Source organism: Zootoca vivipara, chromosome 6, assembly GCF_965207765.1.
Source record: "Zootoca vivipara chromosome 6, rZooViv2.hap1.1, whole genome shotgun sequence".
NCBI classification, from domain to species: Eukaryota; Metazoa; Chordata; class Lepidosauria; order Squamata; family Lacertidae; genus Zootoca; species Zootoca vivipara.
In genome coordinates, this window is record NC_142589.1 from 86,320,861 (window position 1) to 86,348,090 (window position 27,230).

At 47.7% G+C, this 27,230-nt stretch overlaps 1 protein-coding gene across 6 annotated transcripts in view; it reads left to right on the forward strand.

Annotated features, from left to right (window-relative positions):
• Nucleotides 1–27,230, forward strand: part of CRTC1 (CREB regulated transcription coactivator 1) — a 47,101-nt gene that overhangs the window by 11,315 nt on the left and 8,556 nt on the right. For 2 of the 6 annotated variants that reach the window (XM_035116960.3, XM_060275396.2), the window contains exons 2-11: nucleotides 16,517–16,624; nucleotides 17,590–17,727; nucleotides 18,523–18,584; nucleotides 19,171–19,265; nucleotides 19,641–19,726; nucleotides 19,983–20,026; nucleotides 21,061–21,281; nucleotides 22,796–22,926; nucleotides 23,577–23,837; nucleotides 26,446–26,547. In XM_035116960.3, the coding sequence (XP_034972851.3) occupies nucleotides 16,517–16,624; nucleotides 17,590–17,727; nucleotides 18,523–18,584; nucleotides 19,171–19,265; nucleotides 19,641–19,726; nucleotides 19,983–20,026; nucleotides 21,061–21,281; nucleotides 22,796–22,926; nucleotides 23,577–23,837; nucleotides 26,446–26,547 (1,248 nt within the window). The remainder of the gene's footprint in view (nucleotides 1–16,516; nucleotides 16,625–17,589; nucleotides 17,728–18,522; nucleotides 18,585–19,170; nucleotides 19,266–19,640; nucleotides 19,727–19,982; nucleotides 20,027–21,060; nucleotides 21,282–22,795; nucleotides 22,927–23,576; nucleotides 23,838–26,445; nucleotides 26,548–27,230) is intronic. The other 4 variants (XM_060275397.2, XM_035116961.3, XM_060275398.2 and 1 more) reach the window with 2 other exon arrangements.

Here is a 27,230-nt window from a genome sequence, read left to right on the forward strand (position 1 = left end):
TTGCATAGAGTAATTTGCATTGGAATATTTTCCTGAAGCCCTTGAGGGCAATCTAACTTAGTACATTTATTTTACTTGTCTTTAGCAAAGGAAAGCTACGGCCTTCAAAACCGCCAGGCTTGCCTCATAGCATCTTTGAAGTGGGCACTATCCATCCATTGTTACTCATGAAGTTAGAAAAAGGTAGAAATTCTATGGGGAAATTAAAGCCCTGGAAAATCCTCTGTTTTGGAAAAGTTATTGCTCCCTACCTTGCTGTGATCTAAGCCGTGTCCAATTAATTATTATTATTATTATTATTATTATTATTATTAATAATAAGGAGTGCCTGGCGTGCTATGGTCCATGGGGTCACGAAGAGTCGGACACGACTAAACGACTAAACAACAACAACAATTATTATTATTATTATTATACCCCCCCCCCCCAATCTGGCTGAGTTTCCCCAGCCACTCTGGACGGCTTCCAACAGAACATTAAAATGCAATAATCTATTAAACATTAAAAGCTTCCCTAAACAGGACTGCCTTCAGATGTCTTCTAAAAGTCTGGTAGTTGTTTTTCTCTTTGACATCTGGTGGGAGGGTGTTCCACAGGGCGTGGAACAGGACTACCTCAGGTTCGGGGTTAGGCATCCCCTTTCCAACAACACTTTGGAGGTCCCGAGCCTCAAGGAGGTTAGATTGGTTTCAACTAGGGCCAGGGCCTTTTCAGCCCTGGCCCCAACTTGGCGGAACGCTCTGTCACAAGAGGCTAGGACCCTGCTGGATTTGACATCTTTCTGCAGGGCCTGCAAGACAGAGTTGTTTCGCCTGGCCTTCGGCTTAGACTCACTCTGACCCCTTATATGGGATTTGGTATATAAAATTTCCCTTGTTTTTTTTGCTAGCCCATGTAGGACCAACATGGATAGCTGGCTCGGGTGAATATATTATGTTTCCTCCCTTTATGGTCTTGATTTATGGGCTACTACTAAAATGAGACTGCATTTTAAGCTTTATTTTAAGCCGTATTTTAATTAACTGTTTGTTGTTTGTTTTTTCTATTATGTTTTATTGTAATTTATATTTGGTGTTAGCCACCCTGAACCCGGCCCTGGCCGGGGAGGGCGGGGTGTAAATAAAATTATATTATTATTATTATTATTATTATTATTATTATTATTATTATTATTATTACTATCTTCTGCCATAGCTCTTATTGACTCTTGCCTGGCAGGATTGGGAGGGCTGGCAGCAATTATCTCAGCAGTGCAGGGGGAGGGTTGCTTTCTATTTTCTTTAACAGCTACAGCCTTGTGAACAGTTCTGTACACTTCTGCCAAGAGGGTGCAAAAAAATATCAGAGAGAAAGGGGAGGTGTCTTTCATGTGGGGCAGGGGGGAGTGCACAAAGCACTGCACACACAACAGATTTCAGCTCAGCACTGATTCTAGGGCACTTCATAGAACCATAGAGTCGTGGAGTTGGGAGGGACCCAGAGACTCACCTATTCGAACCCCCCTGCAACCCAGGAATCACAATTAGTGAATCCCTGACCTGACAGATGGCCATCCAACTTCTGCTTTAAAACCTTCAGTGAAGGAGAATTCGCCACCTTCCCAGGTAGTCAGTTCTGTTGTTGAAGATCTCTTGCTGTCAGAAAGTTCTTCCCAATGTTGAGTCGGAATCTCCTTGTCATTTGAATCCATTGCCTCGAGTTCTCCCCTCTGGAGCAGCAGAAAACAGTCTGGCTCCATCTTCTGTGTAGCAGATATTCAGGCATCTGAAGATGGCTCTCATATCATGGACATGATCTTATTTCTGTACAACATCCTTTGCTAACCTGGTGCCCTGCAGGTGTCTTCGGCTCCTGGATCCCATCACCCCCTGCCAAAGATCACCAGAACACCAGCTTGGCAAAGGCATTGCCACACAATAGTGTTTTTCAGGAGAACCTGTAGTTCAGCTGTAGGAACAATGCCTTTGCATACAGGCGGCTCCAGCTTCAATATAGTTCCTTAGCAATTCTAGTTAAATGATCTCTCAGGTAAATGATGATGGAGGAATTCCTCTCCTCCTCTTGTGTCCCTGGCTAACAGTCAGAGTAGACAATATTGGCCTAGGTAGGTGTAGTCTGTCATGGTATAAAGTAACTTCTTTTGTTGTTATCTCAGAATTTAAGATGCTGGTTTATGGGAGCTGAGAGAGGGAGATTTGACTTAAAGCACTGTGGGGTAACCTCGAGACTGAGGGCTGATTGTGTCCTTCCAAGCCTCTGTCTGGTCCTTTCTAACACTCAGTGTTAGAAACTCAAATAATATAAGCCAGACACCAAATGGCTCCTTAACCCAGGGTTATAGTCACCAAAACGGAATACCTGGTTGCCATTTTGGGGCCAGATGGTTCGAAAGTTATATTTTTCAATACAACCTTTTGGTTCTTGAAATTCATTCTGATTGTGCAGTTAAAATATAACAGGTGTGCGGTATTAGTGTGTGAAAATAGTCCATACCCAAGGATCCCCAGGCACGCACCTCCAGAAGGTGGAGACATCAGGTGCCACCAGGCACGTTTTTTGAGTGTCCCAGGGAAGGCAGTTCCACCCCTCTTGCTGTGTATGGTGCAGCACCTACAGGACCAAGCTTTCATGATGGTGTTAATGGAGAGGTGAATGGCAATCTTTGGTGCACAGCACCACCAGCCATTGTGCTGCTACTTCTCCCCCCTGCCCCCCACACCCTCCTGTTTTGTTTGGTTGTACAGTATATGAAATTAGACAGAGTTTGTGCTTTATTTTCCTCTGCTCTTCTGTGCCTTCCTTTTTTTTAAAAATTTTTGTTTGGGAACCAGCACCTTGGCTATCCCTTTGCTTCTGCGGAGGCAAAATGCCCCCTCCCACATTATTAGCAATTGTGTGCCCCCCCCTCTTGTCTAAATTCCTCCCCTTCCTCACCACCATAAAATTTGGGAGCTTTCACCGTTATGTTCGCTCTCTCACATTCTTCCTTGGTTGCAGCAGAGGCTGTGAGCCACTGCTTTTCTACAGCTTGTTGGCTGTGCCCCCGCTTAGATGTCAAACCCTTTTTTATTTTCTTGTGATCAACCCCCCCCCCCAAATTGCACACATGGATAAACACCTACGATTGTTTGGTGTATAGCCTTGTGTTGGCGGCCTATGATACCTCCTCCTTATTCCCCCCCCTTTTTTTTAATCTGAGCTTGCGGAGCTCTTATTCTCTTAGATCCTCCTCCCCTGGAAACAATTTCAGCGTGAAGAGCGAATAAGCCTCTGATTGAGGGGGCGGAGGGGAGGCGCCTTTCGCGGTTAGCAGGGAGTATTCTGACATTTCTGCTGTAATGCTGAGAGTGGGAGGCAGATGGTTGATGGAGGGGACCATGCAGCAGTGCCACCAGAGATGCCTGAAAGGATGTGCTTCTGTGATGCGCATCTCTTAAGTGGGAGAGGGTGGTGGGGAGTCCATCTTGCCAATCTGGGGTGGTGGAAGATTCTGCTTAAATTGGGAAAGGGGAAGCTCTTAACAGGAGGGAGAAATGGCTGTTCCTTTAGAGCAAAGGTTTACAAACTTTATTTGGCCTACACCCCCTTTCAGAAAAAAAAATTACTCAGCACCCCCGCCCCCCCGAAAGCTGCCTTCTTTAAGCGAACAAACAGAAAGATGCAGTGAGAAATTTGCATTCTTTGATGCACCTGTATTTCTACCTATGCCCTACAGCATTGTAAAGAAAGCCGTTGTTGTAAATAAGACACCTTGAAGCTTGAAATTATAAAAGTATTTATTTAAATCAACCCTAGTAGCATTCACATTGCACACAGAAAATTGAGATGGCAAAGGATAGTATTAAAATAAAAATCACTAACACTTCCTGGGCCTGGGTGGAGCCGAAAAGGGTTCACCCAAGGCCAGAAAGAACCCTTTCCTCCAGCATCACTTCCACATCCTGGGGAGGCATTTTCGCTGTCCCACAACGGCGCCCGACCTGGCAATAAGCATAACACAACAGATGAAACATGTATGAACTGTTTCTCAATTTTTTCTTCTCTTCTTTATGCTTCCACCGCCTCTTATTTCTATTCAAGACCCCCCCCCCCATTGCACCTGAGGCGACTACCACCCCCCTGGATCGTTCCAGCCTTCCCCCCCCCGGGGGTGATATCGCCCATATTGAGAACACGGCTTTCGAGAGTGTCTCTCCCCCCCCCCACTTCCCCACAATGAACAAAGGAAGCTGCCTCATACCACCTGGCTCCCTGTTGTATGCACTGACTGGCAGCAATTAGCTCTCCAGGGTTCCAGGCAGGATTCTCTCCCTGCCCTACCTGAATATGCTGCCAGGAGCTGAACCTGGGACCTTCTGCTCTGTTCATGATGCCAGTTGCCCCAGCTTGATCAGCACCTGCTACCTGCTGTGCTTCAACTTCAGCTTTTTTGTTAATGGCAGAGTAAAGGGAGTGTTGAGATTTGCTGTTTGATACATCACTTAATACGGCAAGCTAATACAGCACTTTGCATACAGCGCTTCATGCATACTTGGTTTTCTGAGCTAATGTGTGCCCTTCCCCTGAAAGAAAGAAAGAAAAAAGAAAGTGCCCACCCTTTTACTCTAGTTGTCAACTGTTCCGATTTTTGCTCTCATTGCCGCAATCTGCCCTAGTCTTCACCACAAGGACAGGTAAGGGATCTAATAAATAATAACAATTTGTTTCTCTCCTAACTAACCATGATGGTAAACCAAGGTTTGTTCTTGGCCTACCATTGTGGTTTGCTAGCAGAGAAACAAACCACAATTGTGGCTTTTTTGTGTGCAACAGCAAGCCAGCCACTGGTTTGCTGCCTCCTCTGTGTGTGAAAGGAAAGAGCCACTAGCAAACTTCTGAACAGTATGCACCAGCACGCCAGGTGTTCTTGCTAAACCATCATTAATTTTAACAATAGTTTTATAATCTGCAAACTAGGAGTAGGTGTCTCTGTTTTCTTCCTCCTCTTCCTTGTTCTTTTCCCTATTCTCTCACCCCTCACATCTTTCTACTTCTCTTAAAAAATTGTAAACGATAAAATGGTGGTAGTGTTTTTACTTGTGTGACAGAGCTTAGTTAAGCAATCAGGCTCAAGGGGCTGCATGCTACCCTCCAGAATTCTCTGTCTAGTCCAGGCATAGGCAACTTTGGCTCTCCAGATGTTTTGGAACTACAACTCCCATGATTCCTGACCACTGGCCCTGTTAGCTAGGGATCATGGGAGTTGTAGTTCCAAAACATCTGGAGAGCCAAGGTTGCCTATGCCTGGTCTAGCTAGTCCTTCAGACTCTCTTCAGACCACACCTCCTCTTCCTAAGCCACATGCCTCACAGGCCTTGCTGTCTTCAAGTGCTTTTGCCTAGCCTGGAGCACATCCTGGATTTGTGATATTCTCTCTTGCTTGCTTGTATCGAGAGAGGTGCACAGATGACTTACCTGCATGGCTGGAATGTAGCCTGTTATGCAGAGCTGCGTCTCAGAGATGCTCCCTAATTTTTGTCCCACCCATCATTGCCCCACCGCCTGGGAAAGTTTCCCAGGATGGAGTGTGGCCTCCTGGGCTGGAAATGATTCCCCACCCTAATCTAAAGCTCTGTTTAGCATTCAGAAAAGTACATGTGAAAAGGATCTAGGGTTCTAGATGGACCACCAGCTTAACATGAGTCAACAGGGTGATGCATCAGCAAAAAAGGTGAATGCTATTCTAGGCTGCATCAACAGAAGTATAGCATCCTGATCAAGGGAAGAAATAGTGCCGCTCTATTCTGCCTTGGCCAGATCACACCTGGAATACTGTGTTCAGTTCTGGACACCACAATTTAAGAAGGATGTTGACAAGCTGGAATGTATGCAGAGGAGGGTGACTGAGATGATCAAGGGTCTGGAAACCAGTGGTTGAGGGTATGTTGAGCTTGGAGAAGAGGAGACTGAGAAGAGATATATAATAGCCATCTACAAATATCTAAAGGGCTGTCACATGGAAGATGGAGCCAGCTTATTTTCTCCTGCTCTGGAAGGTAGGAGCTGAACCAATGAATTCAGGTTACAAGAAAGGAGATTCTGACTAAATATCAGGAAGAACTGTCTGATAGTAAGAGGTGTTAGAGTGGAACAGACTCCCTGAGTGTTTCCCTGGATGGTCCTGGCAAAGAGACATCCCAGGCAGTGAGTTTCTTCCCTAAGCCTGAAGAATCTCCTCTTGATGCCAAAACCAAGAATGGCTGTTGCAGGCTGGCACTAATAAGCCACAACACCCAGACAGGAAGTGATAGACTGGCAAAGTGGAATGGGGTGGAGGTCTTCCAGAAGCCAGGCACCTTTTTCTATCTCCAGTAGTTACTGGTGAGTTGCTTTGCTGTGAGGAAATCTGGGGTGGGAAGGAGGAGCCAATTGCTAGTAAGGATTCGTTAGCAAAGGTTTTCTCCTTTGTTTTGTTTCTGTGATACGCTGATTGCTTTAATTTTGATCACAAGCCCACCCTGGGAAATGAAGAACTGAAAGGCGGGTATCAGGTGTTTTTAAACACGCTAAGGTGAGTAGGCTCTAGGGGTGTTGTATCCAGCATTGGTCTTCTTCAGAGTAGATCCTTTGGAATTAATTGGCATGATTAACTGAGGCCCATTAATTTCAGTAGGCCTACTCAGAGTACAACTTAGTGGTTCCCTTGTGATTGGAACGTCACAGCTTGTAAGCAGTCGGGGTGAGAGGAAGAGCTGATTTCACTCAGAAATAGCATGCCTCATCGTCCTCACCAGCCTTGCCACACTGGGCAGAGCCTCCCTGCTCCAGTGCTGCCTGTCCCACCCACCCAGTTTTTGCGCTGCCTCTTCAGGTGTGAGCCACATGCAAACCTTCTCTAGTCTCATGGCTTGTGCCGTCAACCATGTCAAACATTCAGGCCTTTGTGTGTGATGAAGGAGAGGGCTATCAACAGCGGCTACCCACAATGGCTGTGCTCTGCCTCCACGGTCAGAGATAGTAATGCTTCTGAATGCCTGTTGCTGAAAGCCACAGGAGAGGAAAGTGTTGCTCTTGTGCTCAGGTCCTACTTTTGGGTTTCCCATAATTGGCATCTGGTCAGCCACTATGGGAACAGGATGCTGGACTCGATGGGCCACTGGCCTGATCCAGCAGATACTCTATCTTCTTAAGTTCTTATGTGAATGTGTTTCCTTCCTTCCCCTTCCCCTTCCTCAACAAATGTCCTCTTAATTGCAGATCATTTCTATTACCGTATTACTACTACTACTACTACTACTACTACTAAAGAAATGGCAATTAGGAGTTACTACTAGCCTTGGGAAATGCCATTTTGGGCCTGGAGAGAACTTTTGAATTGAGTTCATTCCTCCCGTGGCTCAGCTGGGGCTGCCATTCATTTGCATCGGCTTGCTGGCAAACAGTGGTGACTGTTTCTATAAGGTGCTGAGCAATTTGCAGTCTGAAGCGCAAGGACCTAACATGATGCTGATTGGCAGCTTCTCTCCAAGTTTCTAAGCAGCTTTGGGGAATGAACATGGTCCTGTAACAGCTTTCTAGTAAGCCTTCAAAAGTTGCCAGCCTACAAACATACTTGCTAGTTTCTAGTTTGTTAGGGGGCGGTTGTATGTGTATGTGCAACTCCCCGCCCCGGTCTTTGACACCTGATATATATCTCTACATCACTATATCAGTGGACCCACCCCATTCTTTTTAATTGTACAATAATTTGTTTTAAACTGATTTTACTATTGTCCTTTTAAATTGCTGCAGTTAAGAAATTACAACAACCAGTGGTATAGCGCCATTTGCCGGTACCTGGGACAGATGGGGGCAGAGTGCGTTCGTCCAGTCCTCGCCCTCACTGCCGGGTGGAGAGAGTGAAGAGCACCCTCTGCGCCCATCCAGGGTGTGAGGGCTTGCCTGGCAGGGTGCTGGGGAGTGCAGAGGATTCTCTTCATACTCTGTGCTCCCCAACCCCTGCCAGTGATGGGCAGGTGCTTGAGTGCTGGACAAGGCACAGAGGGTGCTGTTTACCCTCTGCTCCCCAGGGTGCGATGCGGATCTTTTTGGGGGGCGCCTGGTTCATGCTCCCCCCATTGTGCATCCGGGGGCAACAGTCCTGCTGCCACCTCCCACGCTATGCCACTGACAACAACAGCAACAACAAAAACCAAGTAATTTCTATGCTGGCTACAGAGAAATGGAAATCCTTGATGGGTCAGCTTTGAGATGAAGGCTAGAAGAGGCTAGTTTTTTTAAAAAAAGAAAAGACTTTACCATGTGAACTGGCAGAAGGGGGGCATGCCACCCTGTCCTCCTTCCACGAACCTACTTGACTTCCATGCTGAGTGCGGACGATCCTTCCTTCCTCCACCAGCTCCCTCGGTCGCCTGCATGGAATCGCCTGCGGCTACCAGGCAACTCAGCTGGGTTACAAAACATCTGTGTCATCGAAGGAAAATGTTAACTGTCCCCAGAGTGGACTCTTTGCCATGTGCAGCTCAGACTGTAAACTGGGTTTGTGTTGATACGGTTTACGTGAAGCCTGGGAAACTCCCCCTCCCCCAACGTTGGCACAGGCAGGTTGAAAGCAACGCCCACCGTGTGGGTGATGGAAATGAAACTTGAGTGGAGGTGCATCTCCGCCAAGGAGGTGAGCGCGTGTAGATACAATTGTCTGTAAAGCCAGCGGAGAACAAAATGTACTTTTAACTGTATGCAAATAGGAGCCTGGCAAGACTTACCTCATTGCAGAGCCTGCAGTTAAGTTATGGGCTGCATCAACATCCGTGTGTGTGTTGTTCTAGAGCTAGATTCTGTGGTGCCAAGTGAGCTGACATGGAGAGGCTTTCTTCTTCTTCAGACAGTCCAGAAATAGCAAGTAACATGTCAACTTTCTCCTAAGTGCTGTGACTGGCTACTTTCTCCTTGATTGAATTTCTCCTCCCCATAAATCCTTGTAAATGGATCTGCAAGCACAATATTAAAGGGATATTTTGTCCTCTGCAGTCGGGTGGTGCTGAGCTAGGCCTTTTGAACTGGTGTGTGTATGTTGCTGCCTTGAAATGACTAACTCTTTCACACCTCAGTGGCTAAGAACAGTGTTTTGTTGGCAACCAGGAAAGGCAGATTCTCTCCCCCCCCCCAGATTCATTGTTCCAGAAGCCTTATTGTATCTTCCACTTTTTAATCTGTCGTCCAGGGCAGCTTGCTCAGAGCAAGAAGGCCGCTGCAGCAGCTGTTGGAATATCAATAGCTGCTGCTGCTATATATCTTTAGCATTATACATTTGCTAACGGAGAGCAGAATTGGCCTGCTGTGGTTCCTTGTATTGCAGCCTCCCCCAATTTGCTGGCCCCCAGATGTTTTGGACTACTGTCCGAAAATAAAGAGCTTTTCTCCCTCTCTCATACAATGCTAGATCTTGGAGCCATCCAGAAAAGTTGAATATTGGAAGATTCAGGGCAGGCAAAAGAAAGGACTTGGCATGGCACATATCTAAGCTATGAAGCCCACTCTCACGAGATGTGGCAACAGCCACCAATTTAGATGGCATTAAAAGGGATTAAACTCATTCATGGAGGATAAAGCTGTCAGGGTCCACTAGTCACGATGGCTGTATGCTACCTCTGGGAACAAAGCAAGTTGCAGTCCAAAACAGTGTTAGAAACTCAGCTATTTAAACTAGGCGCCAAATGGTTACGGTCACCACAACAGAATGTGTTATTTGCCCAGGGGTTGGAGTAGATGATCCTCTGGGTCCCTTCCAATGCTATAGTTCTATGGTTATGTGATCTCAGCTACAGTGTTTGACTGTAGCTTGTTCTTACAACAATTCACTTGTCCCCATATGCAAGAAGGAGAAACATGCACAATGGAAATGGAGATGGCATTAACTATGGACTAAAGCAGAGGTTTTTAAACTATGGTCTGTGAGATCCATTTGGGTGGCCTGTGGAAGGGCTGCAGCAAGTCAAATATCTCTGTACCCAGCCCTGCACTTACTTTCCTTGATGTGATGATGGAGGGCTAAGGTGCCCAGCAAGGGGTTCCTGATTTGCGTGGCTACACAGAAGCACAGGATGCCCTTTTGTAGCTGCTCATGAGTGTCAGCTGTCTTGATGGAGATGGTCAGGTTGGTCAGTCGCCAACCTGGCACCCAGAAATCTCCATGTAGTCGCAATTGGACTTCCACAGTAGCAAAATGTGCCTGGAACTTGGGGAGTTTCAGACACTGATTGGAGCATTCCACCCACTCAGGGAGGCCGCAGGTAATGAAAGGCCTAGTGGAAAAACAACTTTTGGCCTAGCGCCTAAATCTGTGTAATGGGAGGTGAGCCTCCCTGGGGAGAGCATTCCACAAACAGGGAGCCACCACTGAAAGGACCCGCTCTCATGTTGCCATTTTTGGGACCTCCCTTGGAGAGGTCATGTGAAGAAGGTCTCAGATGATGAGCGCAAGGTTCGGATCAGTTCCTATGGGGAGAGGTGGTCCTTGAGGTCCTGGGGTTCTGATCCGTATTAGTCCAGAAACCAATTTCATTGCCTTTTGCTTGAACTTGGACCAGCTGTGTTTTTTCAGCCGCAGGACCATAGCTCCGTGGGGCTGAGAACAAGCTGTTCTTCTTGGGCAAACCCACTGAATTAAACAGGCTGCCTTAATTGAGCTGTGCGTTTCTTATTTGAGACTCTTAATGTACGCTTCACTAAACGGAGCATAGCAGTTTAAGCACTCGAGAGCGTATAAAGAGTTCCTGTTTTATGGTGCCTGGCTGCTTGCTTTTCCTTGATCAGTGAGGGAACAGATTAAGCGAACATGGTGAATGGATTTATCCACCCACCCTGCATGTTACTCTCCAGAAACGAGGTGTGGTTAGCAGAGTCAGACATCTAAATTTGAGTCTCTGACTGGAAATGGAATGACCTCAAGTTCTCAAAGCTGTATGGATGATTGCCTACATTTATCGGATTTATGCCCAGTTTCCAGCCAAGATAGCCTCCCAGTGGTGCAGTATAATTAGAAGGACATAGTCGTGAGTTTTCTTTGCATGGTACCTTGGTGATTGGTGCTCACAGCCTTGGAACTGCAGGTTGAGAGAACAGGCTGACGAGTGGTCTAAGATGTGAAAAAGTTCCTTTACTTGTTCCTTCGCACAGTCTTTGGGCCAGTGTTCAAAATCAGCCAGGCACATTTTGCACCTGGCTTTCGGCAACTTGCCACATGCAACCAAGTGAAGCCTGAAATCCCCACCATCTGGGGATCCTTGAATCTTGACTATTTTCACACACTAATGCCCACTCCTGTAGAATTCTATCAGTTATATTTTATCTGTACAATCTGAATGAATTTCTGGAACCAACATGTTTTTCCCATGCAGTCTGAGCAGAAGCAGTGAACAATGTTATAGTGAGTGGTTATTGGTTGTCTTCACTTCCCTCACTGCCCTGCCCTGCCCTGCCCTGCTTAGAGTTGTGAAGAATATTCTCACATTCTGAATGGTCCATGTCACCATGAAGAAAAATAGGTAGGAATAGGCCAATAGATACGTGGACTGTCCCTGAATAAAGTTGATTTTTCTTCTTTCAGTTCTCAAAAGTTCTTAACCTGGCTCAAGGTTGTCATCTGAACTAGCCAGTGTTTAACTAATAATCACAGTCATTTGAAAAATAAGACTTTAGAGCCGCCTGGCCCCAAAATAGCAACTAGGCATTACGTTTTGACGACTGCAACCTTGATTTAAGGAGCCATTTGGCACCTAGCTTATATATTGGAGTTTCTAACACTGCTTTGGGCTGCTTCTCATTCAGCCTTCAGAGATTAGAGCAGAGAGTTTCCTGAACAGGCTCATTTCCTGGAAATGGACGCATTCACGGAGCAGGCCTGCACGTATCAGAGCCAGCCTTCCTCCTTTCTTAAGTAATGCAAGAATCCCCTTTGGCAGACGCTCTCCGGAACCCCACTGCATAGCATCTGCATGCAGAAGGTCCCCAGCTCCTCCCAGTGAGACCTCTCAGCCTGAGCTGCTGCCCACCAGGGCTGCCAACACTGCTTTAACGTTAGGCAAGGGCCCTTTCCTAGGGGAAAAACAAGCAAGCCAGCAGATGTCAGGGTGGGAGGGGGGGACATTTCGGGGAGTTTGTTGGTGGAAAGGAAAGGGCACCACCTCTTATTACCCCTCCTCTAAAAGGTCCTTTCCCACCTTAGCTCTCTTTGGTCACTTGACAAGGCCAGCATCTTCCTACTCCTCAATGGAGTGCTTTCCTGGCAGCTTTATTTATCTTACACCCGCTGGCTGCCAATCAGCACCAGACTGGCGATGGGCGCATCCCTCCCTCCCTCTCTCTCTCTCCTTCTCCCCCGCCCCCCGCCACTACCTGCCTGCGCGTGCTGCCTTTCTGCCATCCAGCCACTATGCTTTTCCGCGAAGAATGTAAACATTCCCTCCTGTTTGCTTTCTGATTTATCAGGAACTGTGCCCGGTTACATAACTGCATATTCATGGCTGCAGCTAAAAATAATTAAAAAAACACCAGGAACAGAAAAAGCTATTTTTATCCCGCTCGGCAGTGGGCATCTCTCGTGTGTGTGTGTGTGTGTGTGTGTGCGTGCGTTGACGCTTTATTTTGGTCACTCCTTTCATCTCAGGAGTAGGCGTTTAGCTAAATTCATTTATTTTATTTCATTTGTCATGGATGCTTGAGTTGAGGTTCCTGCATTGCAAGGGGTTGGACTAGATGGCCCTTGGCATCCCTTCCAACTCTACCATAAAATGTATGCGTCACTTGATTGTGAAACAAAAAAAGTAAGCAAGCAAAATGCCTCAAAGCGGTTTACAAAAAGAATATGTTGATAAAAACAATCAGAAGCAACAATTTAAAGCATTGGAAAAAATTAAACAGGGCAATAAGCTAAAATGGATTAAAACACACATCAATATTCGGCATATTGTCTAACCTAAATTGTTCGACTGACTGGCAGGAGTGGGAAATCTTAGGCCCTGGGGGCCAAATGTGCTACTCCGATACTCTCTGTATGGCCCTTGGGATTGTCACCGTCCCTCTTCTCTGTTCTCCTTGAGGGCTTTTGCCTGATTAGACTGTGTCCCTGGTCTCTGATGATGCCTCTTGGTTGCCTGGATTGAAGGGATGCATAGACACTTTGGTCTTTTGCATGCTTGGAGTGCAGCCTCAGATGCACAGATAAGAGTCTCATGCATTGTTCTGTCTCCTTTTCCTCAGCCCTTCCTGTATCTGAAGAAGTGTGCATGCACACGAAAGCTCATACCAAAATAAAAACTTAGTTGGTCTTTAAGGTGCTACTGAAGGAATTTTTTTTATTCCCTTCCTGCCTGTCACTGCAATACAGCCCTTAGAGGCTTCCCTTTGAGAGAATGTGGCCCTCCCCTGCTATCATCTCTTTCTGCGATAGGAGGGCCTGGGACCTTCTCTACGCCGAAGCCCCAGGGCATAGCCTGAAGGCCTGAGATGCATCCATTTTTTGCCGGAGCCAAGCAGACCTGTGTACACTCCATGCCTGGAGGGGCACTGTCTGCACTCCTATCACAGAAGAGAGCCAGCACTGAGGTAGGGTTTACAGTGCCAGACTAGGACCTGGGAAATGAGGGTTCAAATCTCCACTTGGCCATGCAGCTCTCTGGGTAATGATCCTAAAGGCTTCTCTCAGCCTAACCTACCTCACAGGGTTGCCGCGTGGGTCAGTGAGGCGGGGGAGGACCATGCACGCCACCTAGATCTCCTTGGATAAAATAAGTGATATTTAAATGCAATAAATAACAACAACAGCAATACCGTAATAAGAGAGGCAGGTCGTGAATGTGCTCTGCCACTCCCTAAGTGTTGCAGCAAAACCACCCATAAGCAGAACCTCCTCCTCCCAAGGCAGTTTACCTTGGGGAGTTACAGGTGTTGGGCCCCAGCAAAAAGAGAATGCCTTCTTTTCTTTGGCTCTTAGAAGCAGATTGCTGGAACAGGCCGGCCTGAGCCAGCAACGGGCTGCTGTTCTCATCCGCCTACAGGGTTCTCTGCGCCACCTAGCCCTCAGCAATGGGCTGTGCAGATCGATGGGGCAGCGGGAGTCTTATGTTTGTTCTGGGATGGGAAGGTGTGCCACGGCTGCCTCATTAGGTCCAGGGCCCGGCCTGGCAAGAGCAGCGCATCTGCTGATTGATAAAATGTTTCTGGCTCCTGGTCCATTCCGACCTGACTTCCAGCGGCCTGTATTGATTACATTTCATTTCTTTTTTCTTTTTCAACTAAGCTGCATTAATAATGTAAAAGCTCTTAGGACGTTTCTAGGCTCTGGGTGTAATTGGCAGGGGGCTGCTGGTCTGTGCGTGTTTGTTTTAATAGAGCTCCTGGTTATGTCTGCTTAAATGGCTTGCTTACAGCTCCTGCGTAAAAATGGTCTGCTGATTTCAGCATGTTCCATATGGAAGGGCCGTCGCTCAGTTGCAGAGCACAAGCTTTGCATGCAAATGGTCCCAGTTCAGTCCCTGGCATCTTCAAGCAGGGCTGGATATTATTATTATTATTATTATTATTATTATTATTATTATTATTTATTACTACATCCTGCCCTTTACTGTAAAGGAGGCAGCTTACAACTCTTTCTTTCTTTCTTTCTTTCTTTCTATTATTATTATTATTATTATTATTATTATTATTATTATTATTATTATTATTTGCCTGCCCTTTACCCTAAAGGCAGCTTACAATTTATCATCATAATGATAATGTTACCAACTGGCCCTATTTTAAGGAGGGGAAGCAAAATGCTTCCTAAACCTTTTGAGACTTTAGGAATGGTGTTTGTGTGGTTTAATTTGTGGATTAAATCCCAAGACAATCTCAAAACTCCTCTTTGCATCTGTGGGGGCCACAAAGCTAATATGGTAACCATTCTGTGTTCACTGGTTGTCTGATATTCATTGGGTGGTTAGTATGTGAAATCTGTTTTGGACTACAGCTCCCATCAGCCAGCATGGCCATGTGTCCCCAGGGCTGTTGGGAACTGTAATCCAAGACTTCTGCAAGGCACCAGGAAAGACTGACCTGTGTTATCACGAGCTTATATTTGCGTACTGGTGTGTTGAAAAATACCTTATTGGAAGCTGCCCTCATTATGTGTTTAAAATGGGTCGTGGTATAAATCTTAATAATGTATAATATCCCCTCCCCTTCCTTTTTTTGTCCAGCTAGTCAGGAACTTGGCGTCAGGATTTGGTTGTAAGGAATGGTGATGCTTCTTTCAGCATTGGCTAGTGTTTCCCAAAATGGGTGGTTCGTCCCCTGGGGGGCAAGTGGGGTTATCTAGGGGGACCCTAAGAGGCAGGGGGCTCTGTGGGGTGTAAATGCCTATCATACTTTGAAAAGCTGGATCAAGTTCATCAGTTTTGTTGAATTAATAAAATGAAATAGTTTTGATTGGATATTGAATACATGTGCAATTGATTGTTACGGTTTTGAATTTTATTGTATTCTTATCTTCCTTAGTGTGTTGTGCAAACTGCTATTCTTAATTATGCTTTGTGTAGGGTAGGGGGTCACTGGAGATGAGTTTGTGGAGCTGAGGGGGTAGGACCCCCCAAAAGTTGAGGAACCACGGGGACACACTGAAAATTCCTCCTTGCTCCCGTCCTTCCTGTTCATGCCAGAGCCGCACTGGGTCAGGCCAGAGGTGGATGTCTAGACCAGCACCCTCTTTTCCCTGCTCTGCCCAATTGGATGCCTCCACACAAACTCAGGGACCAGAAGAAAGGACTCCACCTTCTCTCTTTAAATGGGCATTCAGAGTCAAGCTGCCTCGGAAATGTGGCTCTTGCATCTGCACCAGCCCTCATGGCGAGCAGATACCCACGGGCATGTGTTCTTCAAATTGGCCTTGCTTTTTTAAAAATAAATATGTAAATCTGCTACTCAGTCATTTAACATAGTTTATATGCCACTTGATTGCAATAAGATGTTTACAAGATTCCAAGGCAAAGAAATGCAGTCACTTCCAGAAAGTACAGCCAATGGGCACCTGCTGTATCTCAACGGGCATGCTATTCCACAGGGCAGGAGCAGCAGCACTAAAAGCCCTGCTGCAAGTTACTATGGAGCAGGCTTCTCAGACCTTTGGAGCACACAGGAGAAGCTTTCCAGCAGTCCTCAGTGATCTACTGCTTGTGTAAGAGACAAGACGGTCTCTCAAGCAATCTGGTCTTTCAGTTATGTAGGGTCTTGAGTATCAACACATTGAACCTGGCCCAGTAGTGGATTGGCAGTCAGTGCCAGCAGGGCATTACAAGCAACCTAGCCCCTGCGTTCTGCACCAGTTGAATCCTCTGAACTAACCCCAAAGGCAAATCTATTGCAGAAATCCAGTCGTGAGGTTAGTTGGGTACAAACCTTGCCAGGTGCTTGGGTTCCATATCTCCTGGCCAGCCCAGGATTGTTCCTTCTCCATCTGGAACCTGCACAGCTTAATTAATCTTCCTCTTTCTCTGTTTTCCAGCTACAGCTACAGAAAAACCAGTATTTGCAGACCCGTGGCCAGTACTATGGAGGATCCCTGCCAAATGTCAATCAGATTGGGAGCAGTGCTATGGACCTGCCTTTCCAGGTGAGGGTTGCCCTTTCTGCCCGATAGCAGATATTTCTCTTAATTTCTTTCCCCCCCTCCATCTAAAAAGCAGTATCCAAACGCTACATTAAAAGGAGCTGTATACATTATTTTGTCTTTCGTATATATATATGAATCCTGCACCTTCCTCCAAAGGAACCCAGGGCATCGTGTACAACAACAACAACAACAACAACAACAGCAGCAACAACATAATATAATAAAGTTATTATTTATATACCAACAACAATAATATAATATAATACTGTATAGTTATTATTTATAAGCCACCCACCTGACTGGGTTGCCCCAGCCGCTCTAGGTAGCTTCCAACAAAATATCAAAACAAAAAAACCCTCCAATGTTATAAACCTCCCTAATTGGTTCAGACACCTATATTCAGGTTCCATAAATAGATATCAGACTGCAAAGGTGTTTTGTTTTGTTTTCTGTTTTGTGTGTGTGTGTGTGTGTGTGTGTGCGTGCGTGCGTGCGTGCGTGCAATATGCAAATATTACTAGTAATATGAGTAATTCAGTTTTGAATGGCCACCTGTCCTGATGCTTTAGCTGAGATTCCTGTATTGCAGGGGGTTGGACTACATGACCCTTGGGGATATCTTCCAACTCTTTGATTCTATGAATAATACCCCACAAATATTCTTGCTTGGTCTGTCGGAAATTATTAGCTATTATACAGGAGAGAGGCCAAGCCTGTTTCTCAATTTTGAAAGACTATATAAAAGATTTGAAAGCGTTTGTAGTATCCTTGAAACTGATGGACTGCAAGTGCACCATTATTCCTATGAAGCCAGGTTAAACTTCGCTAACCATATGCATGAAGGCAAGTTGCCACACTGGTAGAATTGGAAGAGACCCCCTGAGGTCATCTGGTCAAATCCCCTACAATGTTATCACAGGATTGTTTTCTCCGTCCTTTTAATGCCCATTTGCCTTTCTCTTTAGACTCCGTTTCAGTCATCAGGATTGGACACCAGCAGGACGACCCGGCACCATGGCCTGGTGGACAGGGTGTATCGCGACCGGAACCGCCTTGGCTCGCCCCACCGGCGCCCGCTATCCGTGGATAAGCACGGCAGGCAGATATCCTTTAGCTCAGCATTGTGGCACTAGAGCATAGGAGGGGATGCATGTGCTTGGGAGATGTTTAGGAAGGTGCAGCTTATCAGTAGGTGCTGGGAACACACAAAAACCTGAATTGGTAACACATTAAAAATACACTGCGCACAAGGAAAGAGAGACCAGGAAGGAAGAGGGGGGAAAGCAAGCTCAGGCCTCAGTACTTTAAAAAGTAGTTCTGAGAATGGCTATCTGGCCTAGAAGCAGCCCGGGGGCAGGAGGCAATTGATGAAGCTGGTCTTTCGGCAGAGGCAACTTAACGTGCCCTGCTTCCCATTTCTCCCACATTTAGGGCCCCGCTAGAAGCCCCCCTTTCATTCTGAGGTGGGATGTGGCGTGGCCCTAGTTAATTTTCATCTGAAAGGCCATGAAGCCATTCGTAAGAGAAGGATGAAGCAGTGCTTTGAGATCAGCTTTAGCCAGAGGTGAAGGGAAATGTCAGGTGAAAGGAAAGAAGAAGCAAGGCATTGAGAGAGGGAGAGAGAACAGAAAGCAAACACCGTCCGAACACTGTTTTGTAGCTCTTCCCCATTAAGTGCAGTGGGTTTCTTTGCAAAACTGCGAGCTTGGTGAAGTAGGCATTTCCTCTAGCCCTGTGCTGATCAAACACCACGAGGTGTCTGTGTGTAAATATATGATGCCCAATAAGGCCTGTTTCTGGGTTTTGTTCCTTTCCGTCGAACACTTAAAACTTTTATTGCTGAAACTTTCCCAAGAAGCTCTGGATACCTTCCCTTCTTCCTTGACTGCCCGACTCACGTGGACAGCTGTCCGTATGGTACCGTCTATCTATCGCCTCCTTCAGACACAAGCTGGAGGAGGTACGTAAGCGCTGATTTTTGAACTCGGGGTATTCCGTTTGCAAAATGTCCCTTTAATGCTCCTCCTGTCTATCACAGTCCTGCTTTAAAAACTGCAATTCTTTGTCGGGACAGGGGTGGGCAGGCAGGGAGAGAGAACTGCAAACAGGGAGCCTGCTGGATCAGGCCACTGGCCCATTGAGTCCAGCATCCTCTTCTCACAGGGGCCAACCAGAGGCCCCAATGGGAAACCCACAAGCAGGACCTGAGCACAGGTTCACACACTCTGGTGGTTTCCAGCAACTGGTGTTCAGAAAAAATGCCAGTTAGGGATGCTGGCGTTGGCAAGATCCTGCTCTGAGCTCCCTTCATCAAATTTCTGCCCAGCTGCTCCTTATATATCTCCAACCACAGAGAGCCCACAAGGCAGCCTCTGTCCTGTTGTCGAACAACTCCTTTCATTAGGAAATTTCCCCTAACATTAAGCCAAAATCCAGACAGACGTCAAGCTACTTTGCTAGTGATTTCCCCCACTCCTTTTCAAAACCGGGTGGGAGGTTGGCCACTTTCCAGCTCTGATAGTTTTTGTCTGCCCTTTCTCAACTAGGACCAATTCAGATTCTGCCCTGCACCAGAGTACGATGACTCCCACTCAGGCGGAGCCTTTCTTAGCTGGGTCACAGGACATGCAGCAAAAAAGAGGTGAAGTATATATATATATATATCTGTTTTGTCTTTGAACATGGGAGGGAGGCAGAAAGGGCTTTTAGTGAATAGACTGAAACAAAAACAATAAAACAATAAAAGCTGTAAATTACACAATGCAAATTGCAACCATAGAAATAAGGTTGGTCCTAAAAATAGACATATCGAAAGTCAGGTCAGTACCCATAAATGACCTTTCTTTAGGAAAAAGGAAGAACAAGGGAAAGCAACAAATATGCATAGACTTTCATGTTCATTTTTAAAATGCAGTTTAGTTTTACCCGCTTGAGTCCAACGGAGTCTCTTTTTCAGGGCATCTTTTGCTGATCCATAATGAGATCCCCCCCCCACCTTTCAATTAATTTCTTGTAGTCTTACTATTGGCCGTCCCAGGCATGGAGGAAGACACAGCGGATACAGAGAAGAACCTCTCGAAGCAAGGGTGGGAAGCTAAGAAGGTAAAGGCGCTGATTCTGCCCCAGTGTGACATGCTGCACAGCTGCATAAACTTGTTCCAACCCCTGGGGAAAGTCGGGTTTGCTTCTAAGGCTTAATTAAGAGTGTTCAGGGTGGTGATACCTTTTGACTTATAAGCCAGAGCTCTCTTTTGAAAACAAGGCTTCCAGACAGCTCATGATTAGATTCTGCAGCCTATATAAATGATGCAGAAAAGGAATGACTCTGTTTCTCTCTCTCTCTCTCTCTCCCCTTCAGACCGGATCCTCAAGGCCTAAATCCTGTGAGGTTCCAGGAATCAAGTACGTGAAAGAGTTGGGGTTGTTTGGTTTCTGCATTGGTAGGACACTTGGGCTGGCTTTTTGTAGAAACAAAGGGTTATATCCCCCGTTGGTCATACTCTGAGCAGACCCACTGTAATTGGTGAACATCCTAAGCTGAATTAAATTCAGAGAGGTCTGCTGTGAGTATAACTTAGTTGGATCCTTCCCCGTGGTCTGCTGTCCCTTCCTGTGGGTGTGCTGGGAAGAATCATATCAAATCATGGAGTTGGAAGGGACCCCAAGGGTCATCTAGCATTCTAGCGTAACCCCCTGCAAGGCAGGAATCTCAGCTAAAGCATCCCAGATGGATGACCATCCAGCCTCTGCTTAAAAACCTCCAAGGAAGGAGAGTCTGCCACCTTCCAAGAGAGTCTGTCCCACTGTCCATCAGAAAGCTCTTTCTAATGTTTAATCGGAATCTCCTCTTTCTCGCAACTTGAAGCCATGGGTTGGGTCCCTACCCTCCGGAGCAAGAGAAAACAAGCTTGCTCCGTCTTCCATGTGACAGCCCATTTAGATTTTGGAAGATGGTTATTGTGTCTCCTGTGTAACTGACAACAAAGAAAGTTCAGTGTCATTGCTTTTGCAACTCTTGGAAACAGGTACAGTGGTACCTCCGGTTGTGGATGGGATCCATTCCGGAGCTCCGGTCGGATCCTGAGGTTTCCGCAACTGGGGGCACCGCTTCTGCGCATGCGCGCAGTGTGGTAGAGTGCTTCTGCGCATGCGCACGCAGCGAAACCCGAAAAAATACTTCTGGGTTTCCCACATTTGCATCCTGAAGGATACGCAACCGGAGGTATACATATCCAGAAATATCACTGTAGTTGCAACTCATTGGGGAGTCCCAAGAACAATGGGAGGCAAGGCTTAGTTGAGACACCATGGGAAAGCCTAACTGTCGTGTGGCACGGTGCTTGAACTGAGATAACTATGTGGTCTTGGGGTATTTTTGTCTGTCAAAAGGTTCAGTTTTCTGTCCCCCTCCCCTTCTGGTTTCTTCTTGAGCACAGCATCTTTCCGTCAGCTGACCAGGAAAACACTACCACACTTATCCCCGCCACTCACAACACGGGTGGCTCCCTGCCGGACCTGACGAACATCCACTTCCCCTCTCCTCTCCCAACGCCGCTGGACCCAGAAGAATCCCCATTCCCATCCCTCAGCAGTTCCAACAGCACCGGGAACCTTGCGGCCAACTTGACGCATATGGGCATCAGCACAGCCAATCAGGGTAAGGGGTGTTGCGGCTGCAGCTGCCCAGAATGACAGCGTGACTTCACTTACTGTGCTGCAATGCCACTTTCTGTCTAAGCTCGCGGTTCACTGTTGCAAACCTCCTTTGTCTAGTCTGTGATTCTGGGTGGAGGGAGATCTGAAAACCAAACCCTGTCTTTGTGAAGTAATTCCATTTTACAGGAAGCCAAGTGTATCAGGCGATGGGGAGTGGCAGTTAGCAGACGGAGGCCCACAGAATCATAGAGTTGGAAGGGACCTAGAGGGTCATCTAGTCCAACCCCCTGGGATGATGCTGGGCAAATGTAGCTTTTTCATACAGTGCAAGATAGGAAAGGCCCTTCATCCAATCAGCTATTGGAGGAGTTGGCTAGTCCTTCCAAAACTAATAATAATAATAATAATAATAATAATAATAATAATAATAATACCCCGCCCATCCAGCCGGGTCTCCCCAGCCAGTCTGGGCGGCTCCCAACAGAGGACTAAAAACTGAATAAAACTTCAAACATTAAAAAACTTCCCTAAACAGGGCTGCTTTCAGATGTCTTCTAAAAGTGAGATAGTTCTTTATTTCCTTGACATCTGATGGGAGGGCGTTCCACAGGGTGGGCACCACTACTGAGAAGACCCTCTGCTTGGTTCCCTGTAACCTCGCAGGGAGGGAACCGCCTCGAAGCTGGACCTCAGTGTCCAGGCAGAACGATAGGGGTGGAGATGCTCCTTCAGGTATACTGGGCCGAGGCCATTTAGGACTTTAAAGGTCAGTACCAACACTTTGAATTGTGCTTGGAAACATACTGAGAGCCACTAATGCATGCAGGTTTCAGGGTGTTAGGATATAATGGAGTATAACATAGGATGGAAACCCTGAGATCATCTCAGAATGCGTAGGATGCCCTGTCTACACCTGGCACATTCAGCATGCAGCAGGAAAAGCAGCTGCAGCCTCAGATGTAACCTGACTTAGCCCCTCTCCTGCTGCCCAGGGGGTCATCTTGTTTGGGAGTTGAGTTTCTTAGGTTGCCAGGACAGCTGAGCATGGTAATAGTTCTCGGTCCATGTGGGTGGAGAGAGATCGTAGAGTTGCTGCCGGTCATTGCAGACCAGGCCTGGGGGAACCTGCTGCCCTCTAGAAGTCATTGGACTCAGCCACAGTTGATGTGGACGGTGGCCAAGAGTCTTAGAATATCTGTCACTGTAGACAATCCTGAAGAAGCTGCCTTATACAGAGCCCATAGAATCGTAGAACCTTTAGGAGTTGGAAGGGACTCCCAAGGGTCATCCAGCCCAACTTCCTGCAATGCAGAAATCGCAGCTGAAGAATCCCTGACGGATGGCCACCCAAACCTCCAATGACAGAGTCCACCGCCTTCCGAGGGAGTCCAGATTGTGTATTTTGAAGCGTCTTCAGGGTTAGCCTTGCCATAACTACCCTTTGGCATGGGAACGAGTGATGGGAAGACCCCCCGCGGGAGCCCGTGTGCTGATGTTTCCCTCTGTTTGCTGCAGGGATGACGACGACGCAGGCCTCTTCCCAGCAGCACCGACAGCCACCCTCCCTTTCGCTGAACGCAGACTCCAGGAGAAACCAGCCCCAGCAGGTCTCCCCCACGCTCTCGCCTCTGTCGCCAATCACTCAGGTACGCAAGGGATGAGATGGGGAACGCTTTTATTTGGAGCATGTTGTGGGGTAGGCGGACGAGGCTTGGGTCTGGGGTTTCCATAATCCAGTGCTAGTTTTGACAGAAACGCTGGCACTGAAGAGGGGTGGCAGAAAAGATCTGATGTTGTTCTGAGTTACTGGTGCCAGCGAACTTTGTGGCTGAGTGGGGACTTGAACCCTGGTCTCCCAGGTCCCAGTCCAACATTCCAACCAATGTGCCACTGCTGGCTGTCTCATATCCCAGCTCTTGATATCCTAGCTTTAGAATCGTTGAATTGTAGAATGGGAAGGAACCCCGAGAGTCATCTAGACCAACCCCCTGCAATGCAGGAATCTTTTGCCCAACGTGGGGTTCCAGCCCACGACCCTGAGATTAAGACTCTCAAAGTTTATTAAGTGGCCCAGTGAGACCTCTGGGCACTTTGGAACATTTTAAACACACAAGCACACATACGTTTGAGCATCACTTATTTCTGCCAGGTGCTGGCTGTTTCCACAGACCACTAGTAGGGACCCCTGCTCTCGGATTGGGTCATTTGAAGGAGAGCGCCCTGGCCTCCCTGCCTGTCCTGTGACCCAGGGGAGGCTATTCCTCACTGCCCTCTCCTGCCCTGTCCCCCTCCCCAGGCTGTGGCAATGGACGCCCTCTCCCTGGAGCAGCAGCTCCCGCCCTACCCCTTCTTTACCCAGACGAGCGCGCAGCAGCAGCAGCAACAGCAGCAGACACAGGTCGCCAGCGCTCTCCCACCCAATGCCTCCCTGATGCAGACGTCCGGCCTGCAGCGAGGGGTGCAGCTGCCCCCGCTCTCCGTCACCGTCCCTTCCACAATCCCACAGTCTCCGCCAGGAAGCCAGACCCAGACCTCCATGGGGATAGACATCAGTTCGGTAAGCTGGACTGGGGAAGGGCTGGGCGGGCAAGGTAGGGAGCCCTGTGTGGGGGTGGGTCTAGGTTTGGGTAGGTGTGCATGCGGAAGACTTGCAAGATCTCCTGGGTCATGCAGGAATAGGGCAGCGAGAAGTTGGTGCACAACCACCTTTGTAGAAGCGTTGGTCTGCCATCTCCTTCGCAGGTGTCTAACCTCTTTAGAACTTGAACTGCTTCTCTGTAGACAAAGCAGATGGCTTCCAAGCCCATTTTGGCAGTCACCGCTCCTGCCTCTGGGAAATGGGTCGCTACAGAGACTTCTCCAAAAGGGCGCGTGTTAGGAGAAAGGACTGCAATTCCAAGGGGTCTGCGTTGGGCGTTCCTAAGCAGACTTTTAGGTAACCGCTTCAAGGCAGAGGACAGGCCTGCCTCCCAAGTCCGGCCGTGCGCTCTGTCGTTCTGCTCAGGGTGACTTTCGGGGAGCCCCTGAGAGCTGCCAGTGCCCGTATATTTCCTTGCCTTGGCAAAAGGAAATGGGCATGCTAGCTTCTCAGGACATCCGCCTGAGTGGGTTGTCAGTCTGTACAGGAAACTCTCATGCCTTCTACTCCAGGCTTTTGGCTTGATCAAAGACAGCTTCTCCTGGGGAGCCTCCCACTTCAGCCTCTGCCAACACCAGGCCCTCTCACTGATCTGGCATCCTACAGTTGTGCTAGCTGGGAGGGTGGGGTGGTTTGGGGAGTCGCTGTCCAGCGAATGGCAAAGGCTGGTCTTAGTTCCTGGCTTCGAGCCTCAGGGTTCCCCCTGAGCCCCCACTGACCCTAGAGGAGGCAGGAGCGGCTTGGCTAAGGCTTGAGCTTGCAACCCTCCCCTTCTGCTCCCTTTCTATCTTTCCCAAACTCCTCTTCATGCGTTGGAGTGGTGGGGCGGAAGCGTTGGCTCTTTTTAGTGTTACGAAGCAGAGCTTGTGTATGTGTGGCTTTTCTTTCTTCTTTAAAGGCAGGGGACCAGAAAATTCTGCAGCCTTTCTAAATGATGCCAACTTCTTGACACCCTGCTTCTGAATTGGCATGGGGTTCTCCCCAGCCCCAACCCTCAGGCCTGGGGGGGTCTAACCCACAGGAGGAGAGAGTTGCTCTTGTGCTCGGATCCTGCTTGCAGGTTTCGCTTGGGGACATCTGCTTGGCCACTGTGAGAACAGGACGCTGGACTAGATGGGTCACTGGCCTGAACTGGCAGGTTCTTCTTAGGGTCACACACTGTTCCAAGCAACCCTTTGCACCAGTGAGGTCTGTGTGTTTAACGTTTGACACTGAGGTTCCCAGGAAGTCCGAAATCGCACACACACACCCTGTCCTTTTTTCCCTGGGATTTCAGTGCATGCATCCACATCCAGCAACGTTGTTGTTGTTGTTGTTGTTACACCCCCTGGACAAGTTGGGTCGGGTGGGCGGGGGAGAAGCACCTTGCTGCAAGACAGGAATGGAGAGTTCACTGAGCACAGATCTCCCCAATTTTAGATGCAGGTGTGAGAAAGCGAAAGAAGGGGCTGCATTCTCCGGAGTGGGCTGAGCCAGGTCCAAAAGCAGTGTGCTAGCCACTCCTCTTAAGTGGGATCTGTGGAGGAGAGGACTTACTGATGGCCACTAGCCATGCTGGCAGTGTTCTCCCTCCGCAGTTGGAGGCAGCCATGCTGCTAAATCCCCATTGCTGGAAACTATGGGAGGGGAGACCTGGTGCTCAGACCCTGTTTGAGGATCAGGATGCTGAACTAGATAGGCCAATGGCCTGATCCAGCAGGCTGCTCTTATGTTCATCAGTAGATGGGGCGGTGGCAGCGCTGAAATTAAGCCCTGCATAGATAAATGTATGCTTATTTATTCCAATGTAAATGCATAGAAATACCTGTGGCTGGGAGAAACTACAGGAGGGGAAGGTGGTCTTGTGCTCAGGTCCGGCTTGCGGGATCAGGCCAAAGGGGGCCCACTTAGCCCAGCTTCCTGTACTCACAGTGGCCACTCAGATGCCCCCATGGGAAACCAGCAAGCATGACCTGAACAAAATGGCAACTCTCCCCACCCCACCCGACACAATGGCTTCTGGTTGGCCCCTGTGAGAACAGGAGGCTGAGCTAGATGGGCTTTTGGCCTGACCCAGCGGCAGCGCTCTTCTTACATCCATGTGGGTCCTTTCCCTCCAGGAGTTTTGGGGGAAGCCTGACTAGGAAAGGGATGTTTAAAAACCAGCAGTGTCTCTCCAATGCCTTTCCTGTCATTCTAAGGAGCAGAGGCATTTGGAATACAGTGTATGGTTCCTGGCTGCACCTTGCTCTCCAGGAAGCTGGGGAGGAAGTCCAGAAATGATTGTAAACCCCCCCCCACTTTTTTTCTGTCCATGATCTCTCGGGGCATTGTTTAACCGGTACTAGCTGACTCCCTGGGTGTTCATACAAGGGCTTTTCTTCCCTCCCATCTCTCTCTCTCTCTCTCTCTCTCTCTCTCTCTCTCTCTCTCTCTCTCTCTCTCTCTCTCTCTCTCTCCATGAAAGAACCCTGTGATTTCATCTGCCTTCTCTCCTCCCCCCTACCCTATTCTCTCTCTCTTTCTCTAACTCTATGTCCTTCTGTAGGGTTCACTCCAGCAGTACCGCAACAATGCTGGCTCCCCGGCCAACCAGTCTCCCACCTCTCCTGTCTCCAATCAAGCTTTCTCTCCTGGCAGCTCCCCTCAAGTAAGGGACTGACTGCATCTATGTGTGTGTGGCTCTCTCTCTCTCTCTCTCTGCCTTTCGCTTCCATGCTTCTCAATGGGTCCGTCTTATTTTCTCTCTCTCCCCACTCCCTCTTAATTTCACATTGTCCAATTTTTAAATATATATATCTTTATTTATTGAATTTCTATACCAGGCCTTCGTCTGAGGAGCCCAGGGCCGTTTATGATATAAAAACGCAAATATACATAACATAGTAACAGACAAAAACAATACCCCCCTCACTTCCAGCTAGGTCTAGATGAGTGCTTGCCTGTTTTTAAATAAGGTGTAAAAATAGGGTTTGCACTGAACCTATACAATGCGGGTAGATTCATACTGCTTCAGCTATTGCATAGGTTTTTCTAAATGTGCAGACTGTTTTGATAATCCAAGCGGGTTCCCCCCCTTAAAGCACACACTGATTTATATAAGTGGGTTTCAGATGACATAAGTTGAAGGGTGGCAACTTTCTGCTGTTAAGTTGTAAACAACACACTTCAGAGTAGAAGGTGCAGCTTCTGGTTTTCTTCAGTATCGTCCAGCACTGTTTTCTGCACTAAGTACGAATCTTACTCGGCTTCTCAGTGGTCACTGGAAGCAATATTGTATAACAGGCATCCCCAGACTTCGGCCCTCCAGATGTTTTGGACTACAATTCCCAT